The sequence below is a fragment of the Cenococcum geophilum genome (genome assembly GCF_001692895.1).
Source record: "Cenococcum geophilum 1.58 unplaced genomic scaffold K441scaffold_9, whole genome shotgun sequence".
Lineage (NCBI taxonomy): Eukaryota > Fungi > Ascomycota > Dothideomycetes > Gloniales > Gloniaceae > Cenococcum > Cenococcum geophilum.
The window spans coordinates 1960657-1987986 of NW_027137567.1; the positions used below are offsets into that span (position 1 = coordinate 1960657).

At 38.1% G+C, this 27330-nt stretch overlaps 3 protein-coding genes across 3 annotated transcripts; 1 reads left to right on the forward strand and 2 right to left on the reverse strand.

Annotated features, from left to right (window-relative positions):
- Positions 1-706: 706 nt before the first annotated feature.
- Positions 707-976, reverse strand: K441DRAFT_481058 (uncharacterized protein; the record flags this gene model as incomplete). Its single annotated transcript, XM_067641899.1, has 1 exon — positions 707-976. A coding segment is annotated over one exon (270 nt), but the record flags the coding sequence as incomplete, so codon positions are not given.
- Positions 977-21609: 20633 nt separating this feature from the next.
- Positions 21610-22485, forward strand: K441DRAFT_501463 (uncharacterized protein; the record flags this gene model as incomplete). The annotated part of the gene is made up of 3 exons (XM_067642015.1): positions 21610-21658; positions 21711-21871; positions 21922-22485. Coding segments are annotated over 3 exons (774 nt in total), but the record flags the coding sequence as incomplete, so codon positions are not given.
- A 582-nt stretch (positions 22486-23067) lies between these two features.
- Positions 23068-27210, reverse strand: K441DRAFT_694161 (uncharacterized protein). The gene is made up of 4 exons (XM_067652705.1): positions 26979-27210; positions 25966-26905; positions 25796-25911; positions 23068-25713 (listed from the first exon to the last, which is right to left on the reverse strand). Exons 1-4 carry the CDS (start codon positions 27008-27010, stop codon positions 23361-23363), a joined length of 3441 nt encoding a protein of 1146 aa, XP_067507104.1. The 5' UTR covers positions 27011-27210; the 3' UTR covers positions 23068-23360.
- Between the last annotated feature and the right edge of the window lie 120 nt (positions 27211-27330).

A 27330-nucleotide genomic window follows, 5' to 3' on the forward strand; every position in this document is an offset into this window, starting at 1 on the left:
CCCAACGACTCCGCCTCGCAAGCGGAACGAAGAATAGGAAAGGAGCTAGGGTAGACATACGGCATCTTATGGCAATCTACAAGACGTGGCAGCAGTAGTTTAAGTGGCATTCGGGGCAAGACAGGCATTTCAGACACTCTCTCCCGTAGGGGAAGAGTCTCGATACACCTGACGGTGATTTTCCTCCCTTCCTAGGACGCTTTATCGCGCTAGGATGTCTCCCCTGGAGGTTTTTTGTTCACCCAGCACTAGTCAGTAGCCCGCATGGACCAATAAGGGACCGAATCGGGCGTTAAATGGATCCGATAATAATAAAATATTTATTTATTAAGCGGTGGTACATTTATTAGCATATAAAGTTGGCTAATTTTAGTATAATTTTGGGTAGCTCGCTTGGGTGGCTGGGTTATATAAAATCCTACTTTAAGTAGCGCCACTATTTTCGACTAGTCTATAGAGGTATTTCTAGATATAAAGTGTTAATATAGTTAACATAGTTTACGAGTAAGTTCTTACGCTATGATTTGATTTCTTTCTCTTATTTCGGCTATAATTTGCTGCTCTTGCTTAGACCCTCCCCAACGGTACATAGTACAGTAAGATCTAGCCTGTTGAATTAACTTTGGCTTAGCAGTAAAGATCCTATATATATTAATAAATAAGCTAGTAAGAGTAATTTAATATTTTACTATTTACTGTTATTTCGGCTTATATAGTAAACCAGATGCGGTAGTTGAAGCAGCTCTTCCTTCTGTAGCGTGCCTGTAATATTAAGATCGTAGATAAAATATCTACGTATCGGCTGATCGGAATCGAAATCACAGGGGATATGCACGTGATCGTAGCTCGAGCCTCGATATGATATATCAAGATTTCGTCCAAGAAACTCCTGACAAAATAAATCTCCGAGCAAGCGGAAACGTCCTTGAGGATTGCCAGGTATATCTGTAACACAGGCTTTAATAATAATACGAGTTTGACCGGTGGTAATGTCGTCCATAGATCGTAGTAGGGGTAGAGATGTAATGTATAGGTAAGCAGGTAGGCTAGAAATTATTGCAGCAGAGAATTAAGGAGACAGTGGTCGTTAGGATAATACTAACATGGCCTGTGCTCCGGCTAACCCCGCAGCTTAATAATACAAAACCCCAAGGCTAAGACGTTAACGTGTTTTATCAGTAAGCTACGCATATTAGTAAGCTGCGCACCAAAAATCACACCAAAAACCGGAAAATTCGAACCTTAATATCTTAACAACAACTAGGTAATAAATTCTAAAAATTTAATATATTATATGTAGTACCTAAATCTAAAGGCTATTAAAATTTTAAATGTTAAAAGCTTATAGTTTTTAAAATAGTAGTTTTTTAGCCCCAAATTTAAATTTTTTTACCTTTTTCCTTAATATTTTAAAATTTTTAAAAGTTTCGCTCTTAGAAATTTAATAGCCTCTATTTCTAAGTGCTATCTATTACCTATTAAATTTTTAGAATTTATTACCTAGTCGTTATTAAGATATTAAGGTTCAAATTTTCCAGTTTTTAGTGTGATTTTTGGTGCGCAGCTTACTAATATGCGCAGCTTACTGATAAAACATTATCTTGGTCCTAGACGATTATCTAATCATAAGCTGCTTACATAAAGATTAATTAGCTTATAATGATGATCGTCTGGTACACGGTTTGGAAATTTATTAGTCCCGCGCGCTAATTTGTATGTGATCCTTATACAAACTTACGCGCCATACTAATTTTTTAGCTATTAATTAATAATAAACTAACGCCTTTATAAATAATCGGCTAACGTTATATTCTAGAACTTTATAAGGCGATTCCAACGCTGCCAAAATTACTGCGAACGGCCTGGTGGTTACCGCTACGTTTCGCCTTAAATATTACCGCTAAAGCAGTAAACATTCAGCCAGAGCCATCAACCATTACCAATCCTTAACGTTTGACCTCCTATATTAATATTTATAGTAGATAAATACTTAAATAGCTAATATATTATATCTAGATTAATTCTGTGCCTTATTACCTACTTTATTGCTTCTCCACTACCTGCACTAACCTATAAACCCCCTATTGACTCCGTGTTTACTAATAAGCTATATAGCGTCGTTTGGTATAAAGAAACGCTTAAAGGCCTTAATGAGGAGGCTGAAGGTTGGAAATGCGCCTAGTATAGTATGTGACTGTTCTACTGCTAGCGAGGTAGTAGATAATACTATTGGTGCAGCAGACCTATAAATATCTTAACTCTTTACTAGCTTGGCTAGCTAGGATATACCTTAACTCTCTACCAGCTTGGCTAGCTAGGATGCACCTTAACTCTCTATTAGCTTGGCCAGCTAGGATGCACCTTAACTCTCTACTAATATGGCCAGTTAGGATATAATAAAGATGCGGGTAGCTAGAGCTTAGAGAAAAATCTAAGACAAGAAGAAGCCTAATATAATAACTTAAGTACGAGATAATGTAATTTAGGATACTATATTACTGCTATACGGCAACAAATTCTATATAAAAAAGGAGTAGGTAACCTGTATTCGGAGGCTTATCTATAATCGCATTAATATTATCCTTATTATATAAACTAGCTTTAGTAAAAGCCTTATTATATAAGTAATTTTAATCCTTTATAAAAATACTATATTGCTAGTATTTCTTCCTCTAAACGAGATTGCAAAAGAGCAAGTTTAAAAGGTTAATTAGATTAGTGGTAATGCGCTGCTCCTTAACGCCGACGTTAAGGATATAGATAAAGCAATTAAGAATGCAAGAGCCGGCCTATATATTTATATCTTTATTAGCCCTAAGCTTGCTAGTATACCAAATTTCCGTTTTCTGCTTAATGACCCTAAGTTTAAAAAGTAATTAGCCTTAGTTATTGTTAATAAAGCTTATCTTATTACATAATAGGGTAAGAAGTTTCGCCCTAAGTATATATAGCTACGCTATATACGCAATCTAATTAGAAGCTTAGTTCCGTGGTTTGCTTACTTTACAACTTTAGATCTGGAAACGTTAGAAACAGTAAAGAAATTGTTAGGCTTTAATAATATTAATATATACCTTAAGTAGACTTCTATTACCCGCAAAGAGCTTATCTTTTATCTTAGCTAAATACTAAAGAATAAAATTGCTAGATATACCTTGCTCCGCTTCCTTTTTAATAAGGCTGTTAATCCTCTAACTATTAAAACGTATATTGATCCTGCCGTTTTTTAGGGAGAAAGCCGCTTAGCTACTCCGTATAAGATTCTAAAGACTATTGTATTTTTTAATACTAAACTCTAAGCTATAAAGGCGTATAAAAGTATGTCTAAGTACCTATAGTAGCTATATCTAGCTTAATATACTAAGGATATCACCAGCTTAATTATAGCCGTATTCCATTAAATAATCTTATTATTTAGAAAGAAGTTAATACTAGCTAAGTTTAGGAAACTAGCAGAGTTTTCTAAGATTTAAATTATTTTTGCCATAGAGGCTATTAGGGTTGACGTTAATCTTCCGGACGTCTATAGAGTGGTTATATATATAATACCGGCGCTTAAACTATATTTCTCTTTTCTTCTATAGCGTGGTGGTTGAGCTAGCCGTAATAGTAAAAGGGCTAAAGTAATTTTTTTGTTTAAACACTGGTGCTTTAGCGAATGAGACCCACTCCCACAGTTAAAGCTAAAGGCAGTACACCATTTAAATTCTCGTTAATAGCGATAGTCTTACATACTATTATCCTATCCTTTTTCTACCTCTTAACCGTTACTATTACACCGATCCTAATTACTATTAGTTAACTCTATAAACTTAGACGACTTATTAGCTAGTAATACCATCTAATTAAAGTAGGGAGGTAAAAAGGAAGACAAGTAGAGGCGTATAGAGATAAGAGATAAGTTTTTCTAGCTATATAACAACTACGAGTGTATTAAGGAAACACTATATAAGTATTTCGCCGAGCCTAACGCTTTAATTACTGCTAATACTAATAAAGGCTCCTACTATAGTCGCTATAATAATTTACTTTAGTTAAGAACGCCTAAACGTGAAATATATAATAAGAAGGGGGCAAATCTGGATACTAAAAAGAATTATATCCTTAAGAGACTTTAGACGTGGGCTTAGACATTAGTAGTACCTATAGCCATTAGTAGATCTGCTCTATTTCTAATATATTATACTATTGCCGTTCTATATACTCTGCTATATTAAATAGCATATTAATTCCACCTAATTATTATACGCGAACGCCTTAATAATTATATAAACAAATAGGAGTACGTAGATCTACTATCTAAAAGTCTATAGTAGGAGTTGCGTGCAGCTGGTCTTAAATACGATTGTATACTATACCCTTCGTTATAGGGTATAATAATAATAATAATAATTCATTGCTTAACGTCCGATTTGGATCCCTATTGGGCCCACATAGACTACTCCTTATTTATATATAGGGAGAAAACTCTATTTAAGAAAAATGAGAAAACCCCATGATCCATCTCCCCGCCTTTTGGGACTCGCCTACTTAGCGCCTACGAGTCGCCTATGGTGCTCTACTACCTTACTATTTAACCTCCTTGGGAACTACTGCTGCTGTAATAAGCCTACGGACGCGCTAGTATCACAAACTATTACTCTACTACTGTAGAGTTACTAGGGGGCACCTACTGCTTGCCCCCTTGCCTTCTATTACTATTTCCCTTATAACCCAGAACTAATTTAGCACATTTTAACTAATAAGCCACTAGGTGACCGCCTTAAGGCCTTTTTATATTAAGAGTAGTGTATTATAGTTCTCTGTGCCAGCTGCTAAGAGCATTATTTCTTAATTGGTGCGTAGGGGGCATAGCAGTATTACGTGTTTTAGTGTCTATCTTAGCCAGCCATATTTGCATCTTAGGCTACCTATTAGGACACCCACCTAGTAAAGCCAATCTTTTAGTCCTATTATTCCTGTTCTTAAGAGTGTTACTATTATATTTTCTGCCTTTATTAGGCCTTCTTAGAGCCCTTAGGTATTTACCCCCCATAGCATTAACTATACTATAGCTTAGGTTCGTCTTACCTAAGTCAGCCTCTATACCTTTAACTCCTATTTACCTCTTTAGCGTTGGTCCAACCAGTATTATATTGCGGTAGATGGTTTCCTAGCGTTCTTGCGTATTCTACTTTAGCTCCTTTCTCTATCTTACTGTTATCTTTACTAACCTCTTATATGTCTTCCTTCCTCCTCTATATAAGCCTAGGCCCTAAAGCGGCACTATTCTTCTTCTGCTTTCTTTACCTATTTCTCTAATATCTCTTCCCTACTTTGGGGTTATTGGTTTGTTCTCCTACGGGGCACCCTAAGATCCCTCCATAGTTTACTTAGGCGTGTCTTAATATACTTTATAATATTAAAGTTACGTTTATTTTATATCCTTTATATTGCAGCGGCTTTAATATATAACTGTAGGGGGGGAATATTAGATTCCTTCTTAAGCAGTGCTGTGGCCGTTCGCTTATACCCGCCTGTGATACTCCAAAGGTAGGCTGTTTAGACCTTTTAAAGTGGTTTAAGGAGTGATTTAGGGGGGCCCTTCTCAGTTTCTCTAATAGCCCAAATACTGGATCTATATGTTATGGTTGGCTAGACGACTGCTCGTTATAGGGTATAGATGCGATATTTAGGATTTCTAGTATTAATCTAATACTGAGCCGGAGTTAAACTTTATTAATTAACTCCCTGTTTAATACTGCTATATCTACTACTACTACTAGTATCGCTATATCTGTCGCTACATTAGTCGCTATATTAGTCGCTATTATATCCGCTATATAACCGCGACTCTCTCTAGGCTAACCCCCACGCTAGCCTACTCTGTATAATACTTAGGTACTATTGCCTATAAGTTATAGCCTATTAAGCTTGTAAAGCCTAAATATATAATATATTTAGAACACACTAAATATAAGAAAGAGGAAGAGGAAGAGGTTTTAGTCCTTATCGCGGTTATAAAGGGTAAGGTAAGCTATTACTATTCTAATAATATTTTAATAAGGTTAATACGAAATTTAGATAAATATAAGTAGATCCTAATTTAGTCTAATAGATATAGGTAAATCTTAATTTAGTCTAGATCCTTAATTCTAACCTAAATAGGCAATTATATACATATTAGAGTTAACTAAAGAGGGCGTTTTAAGAGCATATTTACTAACTTTTTAATAGTTAAGCAATTTTAATACTTCCTACCTTCTAGCCTTTATTTTACACCCTATATATATTCCGCTAAGCCTCCTTACTAATAAGCTGCTTAATATATATATAGTAGTATATAGGGAGCTTGGATTTATAGCCGGATTAATATTACTGCCGCTATAGGCTCCTATATATAAAAAGAGAAACAACCCAAAATAACCGAAGGCATTTAACACTACTACATTGCCTCCCCTACCTAAAACGTTATCCCCTAACATTTCCTTATAATTTTCTTAGTAGGTAATAAATGCCTAAAAAAAAGAAGATAATCTAATACTTAATACTCCCCTAACTTCTCTAAAGCAGCCTTCACTCCCTCCTTAATTATTGTCTCTATATTTTGCCCATCGTCTTTATCCGTAATATCCTCTGCCTTAATCTTTGCACTTATATCCTCTTACGTATTAACAGCTCCAGCTTAGAGTTTTAAAGACACTCTTCTTTGGACAGCATCTATTTCCGCTTACATTTTCTTCTATAAGGGAGATTGTAGAATACTAGAATTAATTGCCTACTCTCCTAAAGCAGCACCCTTTTCCGAAATTAGTAAAGGCGTTAGGTGGTATAACACTACTGGTTTATTAGTGTCTTCTAAAGTACTAATAACTATTAATAATTGTTTAGGGGCAGTATCCCAGGGGCTATCTTCCTTAGGCTTACTTAGATCCTTTAGTTTACGGTCGACTTTTATAGGCACCACTTTATTATTGAGGATACTAGGATTAAGGTACAGAGTAGTAGTCCTAGCGCCTTAAGGCGTAACAGCCCTATCCTTACCTTTAGTACAGCCTTTAGAACCATGCTTAGTTAACGGGGGAGCGCTAGAAGTTATACCGACTAAGTTGTTCTCATTTTCTAGATCTAAAATCGGGTCTCTGGGATATTCTAGGTCATTTACGGGACGCCTATATCCTTATTCTTTTGCCAAAAAGTAAAACTTCGCTCCAAATACTTCTTATTTAAATTCCTCTAGCTCTTTAAAGCTATCCTAAACAGCCTTAGCAATACGCGCCCTATATCTTTCCCGAAATGCTTTATATTTATTATTTAAGGTAGGATCTAGGATTATCTGCCGTTCTGCCCTTACTTAAGGGTTATTCTATAAAAGTCTCCTAACTAAAGCATTTAAAAGAGCGCTTTTTGCCTATAGCTATATATAGGCCGGGAATTTATATGGGGGAATATTAGTAATAGGCCTGCTAGTAGGAGTTAATACCAGGGGAAAGGCGTCTAGATTTATCTATATAACCGCCTACTAGCTTTTAAGCCTAGGGATCTCCAATCTCCTAGTATTTAGTAGAATTACGATCAAGTCTAGTATAACAATTAAGCGGCTTAATGTGGCTTAAGAGGCTCCTTGCGTAATAGTAGCTTTTATAAATTACACTTTACTAGTTCTTAATGCAATAGGCGTCTAGTTAAGCTTAAACTTCTTAGCATTAGCTTTAGTCTAGGCTATTTCCATATTCTTAATACGCCCTTAGCTGTTAAGTTCTTTACGCTCTTAAAGTAAACCTACCCATTCCGGTATATACTAATGTATTCTGGGTAGGAGCTTAGTATAAGACTAACTTCCCTTATTAATTAAGGAAACACAAGAATAAAGCCAACTTTCTCTAGAATTTAGCCCTTCTTTACGTACTTAGAGAAGGTCAATATCCAAGTTCCGTTTTTTAGAAAGGTGGCCTTTAAGGAACCGGAGTGCGTAGTTTGGATACGTAATGAAATAAGTAGCACTATTGGTGCGTAGAGCCACTATATGCCAGTAGTGCTCTAGATCTATCTAAACCACCTACTATAGTAGTAAATGGTATATAGTTCGAAGAATACCGCTATTGTCCTTTTTAGCGGTCTTACGCAAATGATACGCGTACATATTAAATTCCTCCTTAAAAATGTCTAGAATTCCAGCGTCTATCCACCATTTAAATAAATCGGCATAGTGGATTCTAAGTAGGTCCTATTTAAGTTCTCCTTTTAAGCCTAATATAAGCTTTCTTAACCCTATAAGGTCTACTAGGTAATTGCTAGGCTATACAGCAGAATAGGCATAAATTTTAAGACTATTATTCGCATGTTTAGGGCGACTATCTCTTTTAAACTAGAAGTAAGAGCTTTCGGCCGTCTAGAGAATATTAACAGCATTATAGTTCTTAAAGACTAAGTGGATTCGTAAATATAAATTTGTAAAAGAAATACTAGCATCTAACCCTAATAACCCTGCTATTTTCTAAAGATGTATCTGGTATAATACGCGGACTTCCATTCCATTTCCTTACTAGGCCGTAATAAACTGTTATAAAATAGCCAATATACCGCCCTTTGGCTCTTTCTTAGAATTAAGGGTCTTAATTAGTTTGATTAGCGTTTTAGAATAATATAAGCATTTCATTTTCCGCTTTATCTATATTTTCCTAACAATTACCTCTCTATTAATTTTAGTAATTATAGCCGCCTTTCCTTTCTACTTGTTAGCTTTACTAGAAGCTAAAGGTTCCGTAGGCCTTATCTTTAGCTTCTTTCTTAGGGATCTCTTAGAGGCCTTTCTAGCCCTACATTTCTACGGGGAGTTAGTAATAAAGCCATTCTCTAAAGATGTAGATCTATTAGATATAGAGTCTTCTCCTTACGCTTTAGGAACCCTACCTCTAAACAGAAATAAGCTACGCAGCATCTTTGCGTTTAACCCCTTAATCTCTTTAAAAGGTAATAGTAGAGGTACTAGGGTAACTGGCTCTAGTATAGATTCCTCTTTAGTTTTAATAGTTAAGGCTAGTACTAAGAGCTTATAACCCTAGTTTAGATAATAAACGAGCTTCTATTTCTTAACTAACTCCTTATTAACTACTAATCCAAACTTATACGCGGTAAGAAAGTCTAAAAGTATTAGGTATAGGGTCCTTAAAATCCTAGCCTTTAAGAGTTTTAGGCGGCTTAGTATTGCATTATTAACCATTTCTAACGCATCCTTTCTGGAGACCTGACCCCTTTTTGCCTAATTAATAAAGATATAGATGCTCTTTAGTGCGTAGTATATATAGAAGAGCTTGTAGGGACCTTCTAAAAGCTCCTCTCCCCACTCCTTTTTAATTATATCCCGTACCGCCTTAATCTCATTAATCTTATAGGTAATCTTAGAGAGCTTTCTAATGTCTATAAATGTATTTTCCCACTCTTTACCTTTTAAGTTTCCCTTAAGCTCCGTATCCTTCTTAATTTCAATCATCGTATTTTTTGCAGCCTTAACCATATTATGCTCCTGGTTTAAAATAACCTACATTAAACTATAATAGATGTTTACGCGCTAATCGACCGGATGGCTTTAGGCAGCTCTAAGGATAACTTCCATTATTTGCGCCTTTCCTTAGTATGCGAGGGCTATTAATTGGATAGTAGGGGGTAGAGGCGGCGGCTTTCTTTTTAAGCGGAGTTCTATAGTTCTAGGCATTTTTATAGTGAAATTCTATATATATAACGGGCGTGTAGGTAGTATTTTAAGAAAAGAGTTATAATAGTGCCTTCTTAGCGCTTAAGAAAAGTAAATAAGTGTGTATAATTAAATGAGATAAAATAATAGGAAATTAAAATAAAGGCCTTGTGGTATTTTCTAAAAAAAGGTGAATTAAAAAGGGCTGTTACGTGAAATCTTAAGATGTTAAGGAACTTTAACTAGCGGTCGAAGTTATCTAATTAGTTAGATTCTCCTTGCTAAGACTTTATATGTTAATAACCTAAACATTAACAATTTTCTAAAAGAATTAATGAGACTTAGATAACGTTTAATTTTAACCTTTAGTATACTTAACTAAGATTTTTTAAAGTAAAGTAACTCTCCTTTTGGCTTAAAAGGAAAATAAATATATTAATTCGAAAACTGTAGAGCGTAAAATGCTTATAAGAGATAGCCATTGGTAATAAAGATAGGGGGAAGAAGACCACGTATAAAGTTATTTCTTATAAGAACAGTTATTAAAATAGAGGATTTAAAACTAGCTTTAAAGAACTAAGCTTCTTTTCTTAATTCCCTATAGCAGCGAGATAAGGTAGAAGTGTAGTAGAAGATTCTTAGTCCTTGTAGTTGCTTTACGTGTTCTATATAGAGGTAAAGAAAACAAAAGAGTTGCTTTTTATGGACAGTTGTTTTAAGTAACAGCTTGCTTATAGAAGGATCTTTATAGGAGGCTACTTCTTAGTAGGGTTTATATAATCCTTAAGGCGCAGTAAAATTGTAGTGTGGTTAGAAGGGAGGGACGTATATAAAGGATAGGTATAAAGAAGGTAGGAGGACCTTATAGACGAGGAGCCGGCTAATCCTTTCTAGAGGACACCTTTCCTAACGGCTAATATCACCTTATACTGTGCCGAAGCCTAACTTTACTTTCTATAGGATATAGAGTTAGTCCCCTCCCCCACTTAAGAATTCAACTATCCCCTAGTTGAAGCGTTTATACTTACTCCTATTAAATACTGCCGGCTTAGTTATCTCTACCTCTTATATTAATCTCCTCCTTTATAAGGCTTCTTCTAGTTCTTATACTCGCCTCTACGCCTGTGTTTGTCGTAATAGCAGTTCAATTATTAGTTTGTCTGTCTATGCTATAGCTTCCTCCTTAGGTACCTCTTCTTCTGCAAAGACCTCTTCTATATTGCGGTTACTATCATTTATATAGTCTTCTAGTCTGATTTCCTCAGGATCTTATATAAGGAACCGTTTCAACCTATTCCTATATAAAGTGCCTCTTATTTTAGTGCCATTAAGGTCCTTAAGTTTATAGAAACCTTTTTCCGACGCCGTTTTAATCCAGAAGGGGCCCTGCTATTTTGGCTGCAGCTTTTGCTATTATAACATATCTTTTGCCTTCTTTGCACCCTATACTAGCATAAGCTCCCCAGGCTTAAGCTCGCTTTTATAGGTATTCTTTATCTTATTAAAGTACTCTTTATTAGCTAGACAATAGCGGCGCACCTTCTCCTAAGCTTCTTCGTTATTCATTTCTTGCCGCTTAAACTGTTTTATTTTAGTACGATTAGTTCTTTTGTTGTCTTTACCTTATTTAATAGAAGTGTCTACTATTTAGGGAGATAGAGTTCAATTGGGAGTATATATTCTTATCCGCAGACTATTCGCGCTGGTATTATTCCCGTTATTACCTTAACCGTTATTTAGTTAACCTAAAGGGCTTTTAGTAGGTTCTATACCTAGTTACCTTTATACTTTACTAACGCTACTACTAGGGGTTAATGTCCTCTCTTAATTAGGCCTTATCCTTATAGATAGTAGGCTAGCCTAAAAGGTACTCTCTAGCTACCGCCAGATACTACTTTTTAGATTTAGCCGTTGGCATATAGACAATATCCATTAAGACCCGTTCTTAAAGGGTAGCTGTCTAAGTTTAATATAAGGCTTCCTCCTCTTGCTTTAATGAATATCTCTAGTACTTAGGGCATTTTTCCGTATATTTTTTAACCGTTTTATAGAGTCTAGGCCACTAATATTATGCTAACACCTTTATATACGTTCCTTCCTTCCTACAGTGTCCGTTTTTATTATGTATCTATTGCACTATTTCCTTCTAGTGTTCCTTGCTATCTACTACTCTTTATAGTAGTATATTTTTACTTATTCTTCTAAGCAGGAGTCGTTCCTTAATCTTAAATTTAACTGCCTTACGTTTAAAGCTTTTAAACTCTTTTATAGTCATCTCTTAAGGTCTTTAGAGCGTTAATAGCTATCGCGCAATCTTCTAGTATTCTTTAGAGTACGTATTATTAAGTGGGCTATCGTTTAGATCTTTATTTCGCAGCACTATTAAATTTATTACATACGTAATATACCTAAGCTTTGAATCTATAAAGTCCTCCAGATCCTCCTTAAGTTCGTTTTTTAATTCTCCCTCTTGTATAGGCCGTCGGGGCAAGCCGTCTACTACGTTATCCTCCTTTTTAGGTATATACCGTATATTAAAATCCTATAACTAAATCTAAGCTAACTAATAAGTTATTAATGAGCTAGGGAGATCCGTTGCTAACCTATTAAGCTAGGCTACTAGGGTATTAGCATCTATTTCGACTGTAAATTGCGCTCTATATAGCTAGACTTAGAACTTCTTAAGTGTATAAAGTAGAGCTTTATACTTAAGCTTTCCAGAGTCATACTTCCATTCTCCCTTTAACTATATCCCACTCTTAAACCTACACGGGTGGCGCCTGTCTTCTTTGTTAATTTGGATTAGTGCTAGCGCTATGGTAATGGCTGTCTTTAAAGTCACTATTGCTTATAATTGCTCTGGTCCCTAGTAAAACACTATACCTTCCCTAAGCAACCGTAACAGAGGCTCCGCTATAATGGAAAAGTCAATGACCTATATCCTATAGTACGTACATACCCCTAAGAATGCTTTAACTAACCGGACGTCTTTACATTCTTTCTATAGAATAATCTTCGCTACCTTTAAGGCCTTTAGTAGTCGTCTATCACCATTATAGAGGTATCCTACGATTACTATTTCAGACTTATAGAAGTGCGATTTGGCACCGGAAATTGTGTAGCCTGCTCTTTCCAAATCTGCAAGTATAGCGTCTAACTACTGGATATGTTTAAGTATGTAGCGGCGTATACCTAGTAAAGCCTCCTTACCTCTATAGGTTGTTTTAGCTCCTTTTACCGTAATATCACTAAGAAAGGGTGCTACTATATTTGGGATATGCTTCTCTAGGATCTTTATAATTACTAATACAAACTAGGCTACTAAATTTGTACCTCCTATAGGCAACGTCGTTTGTTGTAGAATAAGTTATATATAAAAGCAAAAGCCGTATAGCTTAAAAATGGAGAAGTCTGATGTTATTGGTAGAAGTAGGAGGTGCTCGCAATCTACCGATAAATATTTTTATTATACTAGAGAGGTAGAGGAATAAATAAAGGGGAGAAAGAATTATATTATATTGAGGTAAGGTAAGGTTAAAACCTAAGCTCCTTTTATAATATATATAACCCTAAGCCTCCTATATATAATAAGAAAATAAACTAAAATAACCGAGGCATTTAATACTACTATATTACCACCCCTACCTAAAACGTTATCCCCTAACGTTTCTTTATAACCCCCTTAGTAGGTAATAAATGCCTAAAAATAGAAGATAGCCTAACGCCTAATACTTTTTCAACTTTTCTAAAGCCGCCTGTACTCCCTCCTTAATTATTGCTTCTGTTTCTTCTGCATTATTCTTATCCGCAACGCCCTCCGCCTTAAGCTCTACACTTACGTTATTATTTGTACTAAAAGCACTAGCTTAAAGACTTAAAGACACTCTTTTTTAAACAGTATCTATTTCCGCCTGCATTTCCTTCTATGTAGAAGATTGTAGAACGCTAAAATCAATTACCTATTCTTCTAAAACAGTGCTTTTTTTTAAAATTGGCGAAGGTATCGGGCGGCTTAATACTACTGGTTTATTAGCAACCTTTAGAGCATTAATAAATGCCAGTAAATATTTAGAAACAGCACTCCAGAAGCTATTTTCTTTAGGCTTACTTATATCTTTCGGCTCCTAGTCAACTTCTATAGGCACTGCTCCATTATTAAGGATATTAGGACTAAGATTTAGGGTGGTAATCCTAGTATTCTAAGGCGTAGTAGCTCTATCTTCGCTTTTAAATGTCCCGAACAGCCTTAGTAACACGCGCCCTATGTCTTTCCCAAAATGCTTTATATTTATTGTTTAAGGTAGGATCTAAAATTATCCGCTATTCTACCCTTACTTAAGGATTATCCCATAAAAGTCTTCTAACTAAAGCGTTTAAAAGGGCACTCTTTGCCCGCAGTTATATATAGGCCGGGAATTTATATAGAGGAGTATTAGTAATAGGTTTGCTAGTAGGAGCCAATACTAGGGGAAGGTTAGCTAGATTTATTTATATAACTTCCTACTGGCTCTTAAGCCTAGGGATTTCTATGCGATTAAATCTAGAGTAATAATTAAGCGGCTTAATGTTGCTTAAGGTGCTCCTTATATAATAGTAGCTTTTGTAAATTATACTTCTTTAGTTTTTAACGTAATAGGCATCTAGTCAAGTTTAAACTTCTTAGCATTAGACTTAGTCTAGGCTGTCTCTATATTCTTAATACGCCCTCTACTATTAAGTTCCCCGCGCTCTTAAAGTAAGCCTATTTATTCTAGGTAGGAGTTCCGTATAAGACTGACTCCCCTTATTAATTAAGGAAACACAAGAACGAAGCTAGCTTTCCTTAGAATTTGGCACTCCTTTATATACCTAAAGAAGATTAATTTCCAAGTTCCGTTTTTTAGGGAGATGGCTATTAAGAAACTAGAGTGTGTAGCTTGGATATGTAATAAAACAAGTAGCATTATTAGTGCGTAAAGCTATGGTGTGTCTGTAATGCTCCAAATCTATATAAACTACCTATTATGGTAAAGAATAATATATAGTCCGGAGGATACTATCTTTCTTTTTCCTAGCGGTCTTTTATAAATGGTGCGCGTATATATTAAACTCTTTTTTAAAGATGCCTAGAATTCTAGCGTTTTCCTACTATTTAAATAAATCGGCATGGTGGATTCTAAGAAAATCCTATTTAAGTTCTCCCTTTAAGCCTAATATAAGCTTTCTTAACCCTACGCGGTTTACTAGATAATTGCTAGGCTGTAATAAACTGTTATAAGATAGAAAGGATACTGTCCTCTAGCTCTTTCTTGGAATTAAGAGTCTCGATTAGTTTGGCTGGCGTTTTAGAATAATATAAGCATTTCATTTTCTACTTTAGCTGTGGTTTCCCAACGATTATCTCTCTATTAGCTTTAGTAATTATAGCCGCCTTTCCCTTCTACCCGTTAGCTTTACTAGAAGCTAAAGGTTCCGTAGGCCCTATTTTTAGCTTCTTCCTTAGGGATCTCTTAAAAGCCTTTCTAGCCCTACGTTTCTGCGGGGAGCCTATGACAAGGTCATCCTTTAAAGACGTAGATTTATTAGATTTAGAGTCTACTTCTTACGCCTTAGGCACTTTGCCTCTAAATAGAAACGAGCTACGCAGCATCTTTGTATTTAAGCCTTTAACCTTTTTAAAAGGTAACAGTAGAGGTATTGGGGTAACTGGCTCTGGTGCAGATTCCTCTTCTTTAGTTTTAATAGTTAAGGCTAGTACTAAGAGCTTATGGCCCTAGCTTAGATAACGAACGAGCTTTTACTTCTTAATTAGCTTCTTAACAGTTACTAATCTGAACTTGTAGGCGGTAAGAAAGTCTAAGGGTGTTAGGTATAGAGTCCTTAAGATCCCGGCTTTTAAGAGTTTTAGGCGGTTTAGCATTATATTATTAACTATTTCTAACGCATCCTCCTTAGAGATCTAACTTCTTTTTACCTAATAGATAAAGATATAGATGCTTTTTAGTGCGTAATATATATAGAAGAGCTTGTAGGGACCTTCTAAAAGCTTATCTCCCTACTCCTTAATTATATCCCACACCGTCTTAATTTTATTAATCTTATAGGTAATCTTAGAGAGCTTTCTAATGTCCGCAAAGGCGTTCTCCCACTCTTTACTTTCTAAACTTCTTTTAAGCTCCCCATCCTTTTTAATCTTAATTATTGCATTTTTCGTAGCTTTAACTATATTATGCTCCTGGTTTAAAGCAGCTTTAAGGATAACTTCTATTGTTTGCGCCTTTCCTTAGTATACGAGGGCCATTGACCGAATAGGAGGTAGAGGTAGCGGCTTTCCTTTTAAACGGAGCTCTATAGTTCTAGGTATTTATATAGTGAAATTCCGCGTGCGTAACGGGCGTACAGATAGCAATTTAAGAGAAGAGTAATAATAGTATCTTCTTAACGCAAAAGAAAGGTAAATAGGCGCGTATTACTAAACAAGATAGGATAATAGGAAATTAAAATAAAGATTTTGTAGTATCTACTAAAAATATAAATTAAAAAAGGGTCGTTATATGAAATATTAAGATGTTAAGGAACTTTAACCGGCGGTCGAAGTTGTTTAATTGGTTAGATTTTCCTTGCCAAGACTTTCACATGACAATAACATTAACATTAACGATTTTCAAAAGGATGGACGAGACTTAGATAATGCTTGACTTTGACCTCCGATATACTTAACTTTAATTTCTTAAAGTAAAGCAGCTCTCCTCTTAACTTAAAAAGAAATAAAAATGTTAATTTAAAGATTGTAGGGCGTGAGAATATAAAATACTTGTAGGAGATAGCTATTGGCAACGAAGATGGAAGGAAGAAGACTACGCGTAAAGTCATTTCTTATGAGAACTAAACTTCTTTTCCTAATTCCTTATGGCAATGAGATGAAATGGGCTTGTAGTAGAAGATTCTTAGTCCTTATAGTTGCTTTGCGTATTCGTTATAGAGGTAAAGAGAAGAAAGAAAACGAGTTACTGCTTATAGTGATAGGTGTTCTAAGTAACAGCTTACTTATAGAAGGATTTTTATAAAAGGCTACCTCTTAGTAGGACTATGATCCTTAAGGCGCAATGAGATCGTAGTGTGGCTAGAAGGGAGGGATATATATAAAGGACAGGTGTAAAGAAACTCTTTAATAAGCAGTGATGATTAAGTTATTTAAATAAGAGGGTAAAAGGGCTTTATAGATAAGGGCCTAGCTAATTCTTCCTAGAGAACACCTTTCCCGACAGCTAATATCACTTTATACTCTGCCGGAGTTTAGCCCAACTTTATATTTTATAGGATATAGAGTAAGTCCCCCTCCCCTACCTAAGAATTCGACTATCCCCTAGTCGAAGCATTTATACTTACTCCTGTTAAATATTGCCGGCCTAGTTATCTCTACCTCTTGTATTAACCTCTTCCTTTATAGGGCTTTTTTTAGTTCTTATACTCGCTTTTACGCCCTCGTCTATTATAACGGCAGTTTAGTTATTAATTTCTCTACCTAGGCTACGGCCTCCTCCTTAGGTGTCTCTTCTTCTGTAAAGGCCTCTTCTATACTATAGTTGCTTTTATTTATACAGTCTTCTGGCCTAATTTCCTTGGGATTTTATACACGGAATTGTTTTAGCCTATTCCTATGCCGTATACCTCTTATTTCAGTACTATTAAGATCCTTAATTTTATAGAACCCTTTTTCTAACGCTATTTTAATCCGGAAGGACCCTATTACTTTAGTAGTAGTAGTGGCTATAGAAGTATAATTAATAGTAAAACGCTAGTGTTAATATAATATAATATACCTAAACCCGCTGGCAGGCCCGCCGCGTTTAAGATTCTCCTTATCTGAGAAGGAATATCCTACACGTCTCTAGAGCTAGCTATTTGGTAAGAGCGCGAGGGGCGAGACAAGCGGCCGGACAACGCCGGCGCAGAGGATAGTGGTTGCGGAGGCTATTGCGGAGGCCGCTGTAGAGGTAGTGGAGGAAGCGGTAGAAGCTGTAGTAGAAGCTGAGGAAGAGGAATAGATTTAAGAATCTCGTTAAGAATATAATTGAAGTTAAACTAAGTATCTAATATTTTAATAAGCTTATAGGTAAAGCTATAGGTTAATTAAATCTAGCTGCTTTTTAAAAGGGAAGGCGATATATAGATACTAATCTAATTATAGTAGTGAATAATAGAGAGCTAGTAGCGGTAAATAATAAATACCTAAATAAGTACCTAAATAGTTATATATTAATTAGTGTTATACCTTATAAGTAGATAGTTAACTTACTAATTAAATAAAACACTAGAACTAAATAGGAAGTCTATAAGATTAGGTATTAAGTATAGCTCTATTAAGTAAGGTATTAATTAATATTGTCTTAGGCTTATCTATATTAATATCGTCAAGGCCTTCTACTATAGTAGTACGCCCCTATAGCTTTATATTAAAGCTATTAATAAGTAAGTCGTAGTAAGCTAGTTGCTTTGGGATTCTTTATTTTTTAGCTCTAGAAGGTTCTAATTGCGATGAGGTTAATTTAGAAGGTGGCTTTATAGGCTGTCCTTTCTTTAAACCCCTAGAGAGCCTCTAAGTTCCAATATTAACAATATCCTTATAGCTAAGGTGACTCTTTCGTCCGCTAGGCCGCCTTATAATAGTAGTTAATAGCTTAAGCACAAGGTGATATATATTAGTAGCTGCGTCAGCTAGCGTATAATGTATGCTGTTAAACTGGCCGAACGCGTCCTTTATAGCATACCGCAGATCTAGGCAGTAACTAGCGGTAAGTAATACTTAAGTAAATAACTTAGTTATATCTAAGCTAGTTCTCCGTCGGCTTTAAAGAAAAAGCTTAAGAATAAGATTATAATGTTTGTTAAGTCGATCTATCTTAAACTAACTATCTTACTGGCCTTTATAATTAACTAATATACTAGCAAGTAATGATCTTTAGAGGACTTATTTTGCGGCTTTAGTTATAAGCAATCTAGTAAGGTATAAAGCCAACTATATATATTAACTCTTTGTACTGCTAGTAAAGAGAAAATAGTAGTGAATAATTACCCGTTTAATAAGCCCTATATTAGCGTGCTTAATAGTAAACTTTAATATAAGGTAGACCTCTATATCTTGTATAAATTGAATATAGTTTTAAAACACCTTATTAACTAGTTTATTACCGTAGGACTATTAGCTAGGTGAGAAGAACTCCTCTTAAATACGCTGTAAGGTAGTAAGGAATCTTACTCTTACTGCTGCCGTTTTATTACCTCTTCTAATATCTTATCCGGTAATCTAATTATTAACCCCCTTATTACCCTTATCCCTGATATTTTAAGGAAGAAGACTAAGGAAGTAGGTAGTAATTCGGGCGTTAAAGGACTTAATTACGACCTCCTCTTTATAATGGAACGGCGTCTTATAACCCTAATGCGCGCCAAGGTAGACCTTACTGTAATCCAACGATTTAAAGTAGTTGGATAGTCCGTGGTAAATGTCGTATATTATATCTATATAGTTAGTTCGCTAATGGAACAATCCAGCCATAGGAAGAAACTATTTTAGCTGTTTGTAGTAACGCTCTTTAAGATAGCGCTTTTGCTATATAGATTGGAGGAGGCCTATAGTCTTCTAATTGCTATTAATTAAGACTAATTTACCATTGTTAAAGGATCTATCCTTATACCCCAGCTGGCCCTCTTAAAAGCCGCATTCGCCGTTATCGCCACTAAATATATTCCTAAGAACACTATACGTGCCCTCTAGAGTGCCCTTATTCTCTAAAATTGGACCTAATATAAAGTGGCGTAGCTTTTATAGAAGGAGACGATCTATAATAGGCATACTAGGCTAGAAGTCTGCGGCAATATTAAGCTCTTTAACTTTTGGTATTATATACGCAATGGCCTTAGCAATCTAATATAACTAGTATTATTCTATATAGCTATCTGCCTAGTTGCTAGGATAATTAAAGATCGCGCTATAAGTAAGCTGTTCTGTAGGTTTAAGTATAGAAGTGTAAAGACTATTATACGGAAACTTGGGGTTAAGTATAAGCTTAGAAGTAGTAGTAGAGAGGTGCTTATTAGTATTTAATGTAGTTTTATATTAAACCCTTTCATTCTAGTTAAAGTTGTTATATATAACTGTTAGCTGGTTCCGGTTCTTTAAAGTAGTTGCCTTAATTATGCGCTATAAGAAAGTTACTATTTATTATACTAGCAGTGACCGAGACGCCTAAAGTGCGCGATCTATAGCTGAGATACCTTAACTATGCCCTCCGCCCGTAGTGATGGAGGCGTCTTATCTAAACCCTCTAGTGTAGAAGTATATACCCTGCTAACTTCCTCTAGCTCCTTTTGTATTTTAGCAAGGCTAGTATATAATATTATAACTCCTAACTTATAAAGAAGTGTAATATATCTTTGCTTAACACCTATATTATGTAAATAAACCCCTAAAGCAGTATGGAACCGGAAGCTAGCTTAAGGGGCTTGTATATTTACTAGAATTGCGCACACTATAAAGAGCTTATTATAGTAAGGCGTGATATCGCGAGAATTGGCATATAACCTTTACTGAACCAAAGCCATAAGGAAGCTCTATAGCGTTAGAGCAAGGCGCTGTATATTAGCAGTAATTGTATTAAGCTTAAGCTTTTTAACTAGTTCTTTAGCGTTAAATCGTCTAAGCCTACTAGGAATAATAACCCCGTTCTCTTCTCTTGGGCGCATAAGATCCTCTAACTCTTGCTCTATCTGCTTGCATAAAGGTTCTTAATGGAGCCTTCTTAGCTAGCGATCACTATATACTATAAGCCGTTCCTTAACCTCTGGCTCTTTAAATATTGCCTTCCATAGCCTATTTATATGTCGCTCTGACGTATTATAATTAGAAGGGCCGGAAGCGGTTATATAATGCTTAATAAAAGTTATAAAGCTCTAGTGGTGCTTATGTAGCTGTTCTAATATTAAATTAACTCTTTCGCGTTCTAAATAAAAGGCTTATGGTCCTTAATTGTTATTTAAAGCTAGCTCGTCGGTTTGGGTACTCTAGCTACGGTAGAAAGAGGGTGGCGGTGGTCGTGGGAGAGGTGCGGCTGCTATGACTCGGGGGCGTCAGGCGTGATGACGAGACAATAAATTGGAATCGGGCAAATTGGGTAACGTAGTCTTCTTCGCCAGGTTTGATTTGGTAATTCTGGCCATCGGGAATAGCTTAGGGAGCTATGGAAGTTGAGATAATTTGGCTTAAAGTAGGTGTATATAGGCCCAAATACCCCGCGCGGGACTAACAAAAATCCGAACCGTGTACCAGACCTTCTTACGAAGGTCTTGCCAAAAGCGGGTAGCGTCTTGGCAAGGTCAGCCTTGGTAAAGAAGGTCTGGGAACGAGACAAGATAAAACACGTTAACGTGTTCTATCAGTCATCCGGTAATATCAGTCATCCGGTAGCCCCAAAAACCACTAAAAATTAGGAAAATCGCATTTTGATATCTTAATAACGGCTTTATAATAAATTCTAAAATTCTATAGCTAGCCTTTTATACCTATTCTAAGACTCTTATTAAAGTTCTAGAATAATAGGCCTAGCCGTTATTAAGATATTAAGTTTTATTAAGTTTTAGCCCCCAAATTTAAGCTAAATTACTATTCCTCTAGAATTACTTAATGAATTACTTCTAAAGTTAGAGTAAAGTCTTAGAATAGGCATAAAAGGCTAGCTATAGAATTTTAGAATTTATTATAAAGCCGTTGTTAAGATATCAAAATGCGATTTTCCTAATTTTTGGTGGTTTTTGGGGCTACCGGATGACTGATATTACCGGATGACTGATAGAACACGTTACTTGGTTTGCAAAGTAAGCAAATCACATTTGCTTACATAAGAAAAACCGACGACCTCACTCTCCTTGGAAGCATGAAATTCATCAACTACCCTTGAATGCCACGCTTCCTAGTCCCAAAAAAGACATCGGCGCATAGAATAGCATGTATGTATTATTCAGAGAGGTTTAGAGGCAGTAGATAACTCAATTTGTCTAGCAATCGCTCTCTACAGGGCTCTTATATTGCAATCCTCTGCTGCTCCCGTTAATAACGCGCAGCGGACTGCCCTCCGGAATGCCGTTCGGAAGCGATTCAGAGATAATAAGGAGCTCCAAAGCTCACGTCAGATAGAGCTAGCATTCCGTACTGGCTATGAAGTGCGAAATTCTAAGTGTCTACTTTGAATCCAACTAAATTACTGCCTCAGATACTCGATCTTCTTGACGCCTCAGTCGGCGGTAATAGCGAAAGTACCGCCATTATCACATCTCTCCTAGCGGAAACACCTCCATACTTCACACGATCTCCTTGGATATATGCCCCGAAGTCCAAACCCCGACCTCCTTCCTCGGCATGTCCACCTGCTGAAGAAAGTATGCTTACGATACGGCCCCGTTCATCCGTCCCCCGTACCCGACACATTCCAGTAATTGCCTCTGCAAACGGCCTTCCCTTCCTCCGCTTCAAAAAGCCGCAGCCTGCCAATTTGTCTAGAGTGTTAAATCAGAAACTTGATGCACGCAATAAGGGATTTGATCGTAGGAACATCCTCCAAAATTACTGGATGCCGTTGGCAGCCCATGAAGATGCGTGGGATGAGATATTGCATAGCCATATCGGGCTTGGCTCATGGTGCTTTGAGCCCGCTTGGGCCGATACGGTTCAAAAAGCCTTGCAGGACGAGAAGATTTTGTATGATCAGCGAATGCTGAAAGACAGACGCTTGGCGCAGAAATTGCAGGAGGTTGTGGACCAAGAGATAGAGTTTGCAAGGCTGGAAAAGAGCCATCGGGTGGCGGTAGAGAAGAAGAGTATGGAATCCGTATAATTGGTTGAGTCTATCATGTCATAATTCTAGTAATTGTCATGAATTGCAAGCATATGGTTTTCTGCCTTGCTTGTAGAAATACCCATCTATACTTCCATCTCGCGAAGAAAGTAGCCTTGGCCTGATTACTACCCGCATTACTTGAACAGGCTAGTCCGCTTCGCAGCCGCAGTTAGACTAGCAGTTTAACAGGTCCTAGATACATATGCAGTTGCTTGCATAATGACCGCCGTGTAGACGGACCTTACCTGAAGATTTTCTAGTAGGCGCTCTTGTTTTTATTCCAATGTATGACTGAACTTAATCTGAAAGGTTGAAAGCTGACACGAAAGACAAGAAACAGAAAGCATGTTTTATTCCAATGTATGACTGAACTTAATCTGAAAGGTTGAAAGCTGACACGAAAGACAAGAAACAGAAAGCATGCGCTGATCATGCCTGTTCCTTTGAGTACATGCTATTCGTATGACAAGGTTGCGATATTACCGATCCTTATATTATTTATCAGTTCAATTTAAGATAAGTATGCCTGAGAAAATCCGCTGTACATTAGATGATGTTATGATAAGATATGCATTACGCTGGTCGCACCGTATGCACAAGCCTGATCCGCCTATATTACAATGTATAACGCCTTTTATTGCTCCGTCTCCAAGCCTTTTGTATTCCACGATGCTTCCAAAACGCCCTCGCTTGCAATCCACATTACATGGTTAGATCCAAAGCACCTCCTTGATCATATCTGAAAACAAAAGGGATAAAATCGGTCGGCACTGCACTACCAGTTTCCGTTTCTTAAACATAATAAGGAATACTCATTACGTCTTTCGCCCAGTCCCTCTCCGCGTACGCCACTTAGTAGCTACCGACAGGTTTTGGTACTCGTCCGTGCCTTCCTCAAACCGCTCATGTCCGCTCAGCGTTATAATCATGATGTCATATCCGAATCCGACAGCAGCACCGCCCTTGCCGAGCCGCGCTATAGGACCAGGGCTAACAACAAAAAGATTGTTCCTAGGTAGTGGTACGGTATGAATTTCTCCAGAAGCTGACATCGTCCAAGCATCCCAAGCATCTGGCTCAGAATTAAATTCCATGTCATTACCAGTTCTCGCAGCATTAAGCGAGTTCGACGATTTTCCATCACGTTTACGATGTTTTAAAGCATTGCCAAGGGATCCTGGAGAAGCTGGGGTGTGATTCATCTCGGCGCTAGATGAGGACGATGAGGACAAGGGTGTGGAATAGCGCTTGCGGACCCCAATGACAGATTGTACATGTGTTGCTTCCCAAGCGCCTGGACTTTCTAGCCAATGTCGGCTTTCTGTAGCATTCTTCAAGCCTTGACAAGCTAGGGTATTGTTCTCTGAAGATGGGCGTAAGCATATCTGTGAGCTCGGTGTCTTGTCTAGTTGATACGTTTGCATAATGAAATTCCCAATTTCCTTTTCTGTATACACGATGGAGAGTGAGTGCACGGCAGGAGCACCACAGTGACAAACCCGTCGTTGGGAGTGAAGAATCCTGAGCGAACTCTTTGGCTTGACCTTGACTCGCCTTGTTTGAAAGGTATGGATTAGAGCCCGGCTCTGCATATCGATCATGTCCACTGCGTACGACCGTACGGCAAGAATTACACCAAATCCCGACACACCAAGTACAGATGTAACTTTCGAAAATTTCTGGTCTGGCAGCATACGGGATCTGAGACCTGCCAGCATTCCAGAGGTCCACTCATCCATTGGCGTTAGCGTCGACATGTGCATATCACCACTTTTTGATGCAGTAATGATACTAGTCTGCGATTTTGTCCCCGTAAGGATTGTTGCGGAAAGGATTTCGTCTTGAGGGATTTGGTGTGTCTTCAGCTGACCGGAATGGAAGATAATTTCTCTGAGGCAGCCGTCGCGGGTTATGACAATCAGACTCAGCCTGATCTGCTCGTGAATTTGCATTGAGGCAAACGAGAAAAAGATTGGTATTTGTCCTCTTAATTCAATGATGGGAGATAATAGGAAACGTCGTTCAGGCAGACTCCAAAATGCCACTTGTCCATTGCGTGCGCAGAGAGCAAGCCAATTCCCACCATCGTCAATTGAACTTGCCACTATAGGCCATAAACTTGGTGTCATGCTCCCTGTCCGAAGCAAGGTGTTAGTATAGCCTCTGTTGCGGTCATGAAACCAGATGGACGTTAAGCGATCCAGGCTGATAGAAACCAGATGACCTCTGCAGCACGCCTTGAGCCACACAACATCTAAGCTATGCGACTTAGGTAGGCTACTGACTGTCAAGCGTTGTTCGTTGGTATCTCTATCCTCAGACTCCTCGGAGGGTTCGTTCCAGACGAGATAGTTCATTAGAAGCGTAACAAAGGCGATGGCGAAGACTACGGCAAGAGCGACCGGAAAAAAATGCTGTTCGGCTAGTTGTCGAATAACGGTAAGAAAGGATTCAGGTTCATTTTTACCATACCTGCCATCCGCACCTTTCAAGACTATGAGAAGCGGGTCATATACACGAGCGATGAAACTGTAAGCACTCGGTTTGATGAACGTAATGAGTTCTTTTGCGGTATCATGATCTTGCATCCTTAGCCACTCCGCTGGAGTTCGCGCTTGGTTGATAGGAGGAGGCGGGAGCGGTGGTCGAACGATACTTGATGAGTTTGGCTTTGTTGTGGCGCGGACATAGTTCACCATACGGCGGAATGAGAATGCCGGGTTGTCGTTGTCGAAAAAGTGCCAATTCAGCGCAAGAACGAACGAGATAATGACCGTAGACCCAGCTATTCTCGTTGTAAATAGGAGTTTCCCCTGCCGTATAGCCTCAACCCAGGATTGCCATTCCTGTCTTGAGTTTTTGGCTATGGGTTGAGTGAGGCTGATCCGATCGAGCGAATCCTGCAACTCCATCCTTCGGACATCGACGCTTAGTACTGCGACGAAGAATGTCAGGTGGAACACGAAATCGAAGACGAGAGCAACTGCAGCAAATGCACAAAACGCAGCAACGCCAGGCGACACGATCCGAGACAGAACCCACAGGATGAATAGGTTTTGCCCTGCCGCCGCAAGTGATAAATGCCCAACATTCCCAAGTGCATTAGCGATGCGATGAACGGTATGCATCTCTGGAGGATTCGAGAGTACTGCATTGATCAATCGAAATCTTTGAAGCTTGGATTAGTGTGATGTGTTACAGACTTCGCCGCTTTAGGGTGAGAACAATTCTCCGTGGTACGACCACTTACATGTTTTCCAGTCCAATAACAAGAACAACAAAGGGATATGCTTCGCGGGGAATGCGAGCAAGGTTGATTTTGAGTATGCCACAAATTGTAAAACTGGCAAGTATAGATATTGACATCTACATCTTTGTCAGCTTGGATTCAATTAAAACATAATTTCTGGTCAAACATGCCTGAGCAAAAACTGTTATGACCAAGCCAAATTGGCTTTTGACAGCCCTCAGCTTCCTTAGACTAACAAGCACGTAAATGGCCATAATAAAGTAAGCTACCGCGAGTAGAAAATCGTCGTTGAGGCTCATTGGCTTGAAGCGGAATTCGTAAAGCTGACTTCCGACAACTCTTCCATCTTCAGGATACAGTGACCATAGTTCAGACGCGTTTTGGGCCAATTCTGTGGAGCGCAATCCCCATGTCTTGCCAATGCCGGAATTCGTTTGATCAAATATAGTAATGACTAGTGCATCGGCTGCGAGCAATTCCTTTCCACAAAACGACTTGCCAGCGAAGACTGAAGTAGGACGCAGTGTGAAATTTAGGAAGGAACGCTGCATTGACTGCTTATTGATAGTTGAAAGAATATCTGCATCAGACTCAATAGCATCTAAAGAACAATTCCAGTACATCAGAGGTGAGTGAAACCCCCAGGAAAGAGCACGAGGAGATGGCGGAGCACGACCATCGGGAAGCGGCATTGAGGCATCACATGCTTTCAAACCCTCTGTCGTAGTATCGGAAATTTGCGACGTCATGCCTTCTTCAAATCCGTCGGCAATGAGAGCATTCTGGATCCGCAGCGCTTCGCGCAAAACACGGCGGTCCAAAGCTTTCATGTAATCCCCATACACCCAGACCTGCCGCATCTCCACGTCTGCACGCGTATTCGGGTTGCCTTCAAACTCGGTTGCCGAAGTCCACACATGGTGAGGAAGATTATATAGTCCTGTGGCGGCGGGGCTTTTGTCGAGGAAGAGGACCGGGTAGCAGAGCAATACAGCGATCACGACGGAGAGGAGTATGGACAGTAGCCAGTGCCGAGCCGTAGCGGTGCCTTGACGGTGCAATAACTTATGTATAGGATGCGTTGAAGCTAGCTGGGGAGGTTCGGTCGTACTTTTGATATAGATGAGCTCGTCAACTTGCGACTCCTCTCACTATGAGACAGCCAGAGCTGTGAATAACTCACCCACGGAACGGGTACAAAATGTACCAGATCATTCGGCGTAGGGGGCGATCAGAAGCGCGGTGGCATTGAAAGATGACACAAAAGTAATGCTTCAGCTCCAGGGAAGCGATGGGTGACGGGCGAACACCATGGAAAGATTTTGCCACGGCGTGATCGCGAAATGCAGGTTTCCTCCAAGGTTCCCCGAAAGACAAGCCGTAAGGACATAAGAGAGGCGACTATGTACTATTGCAGGTAGGTAAGATAATGGCGGACGGCCCGTTTGACAGGCGGAGCAGCTCTTGTCGGTTAACACGTGTGTACCGGTCGGCCAGACCACGCGCTAAAAGGTCGGCCCGATAGGCGAAACCTC

Coding starts and splice junctions, on each gene's coding strand:
- K441DRAFT_694161 (XM_067652705.1), bottom strand. CDS start 27,010: ATGATCTGGTACATTTTGTACCCGTTCCGTGG. Junction 25,912..25,965: donor TCATAACAGTTTTTGCTCAG/GCATGTTTGACC, acceptor ACAAAGATGTAG/ATGTCAATATCTATACTTGC. Junction 25,714..25,795: donor GTTATTGGACTGGAAAACAT/GTAAGTGGTCGT, acceptor CAAGCTTCAAAG/ATTTCGATTGATCAATGCAG.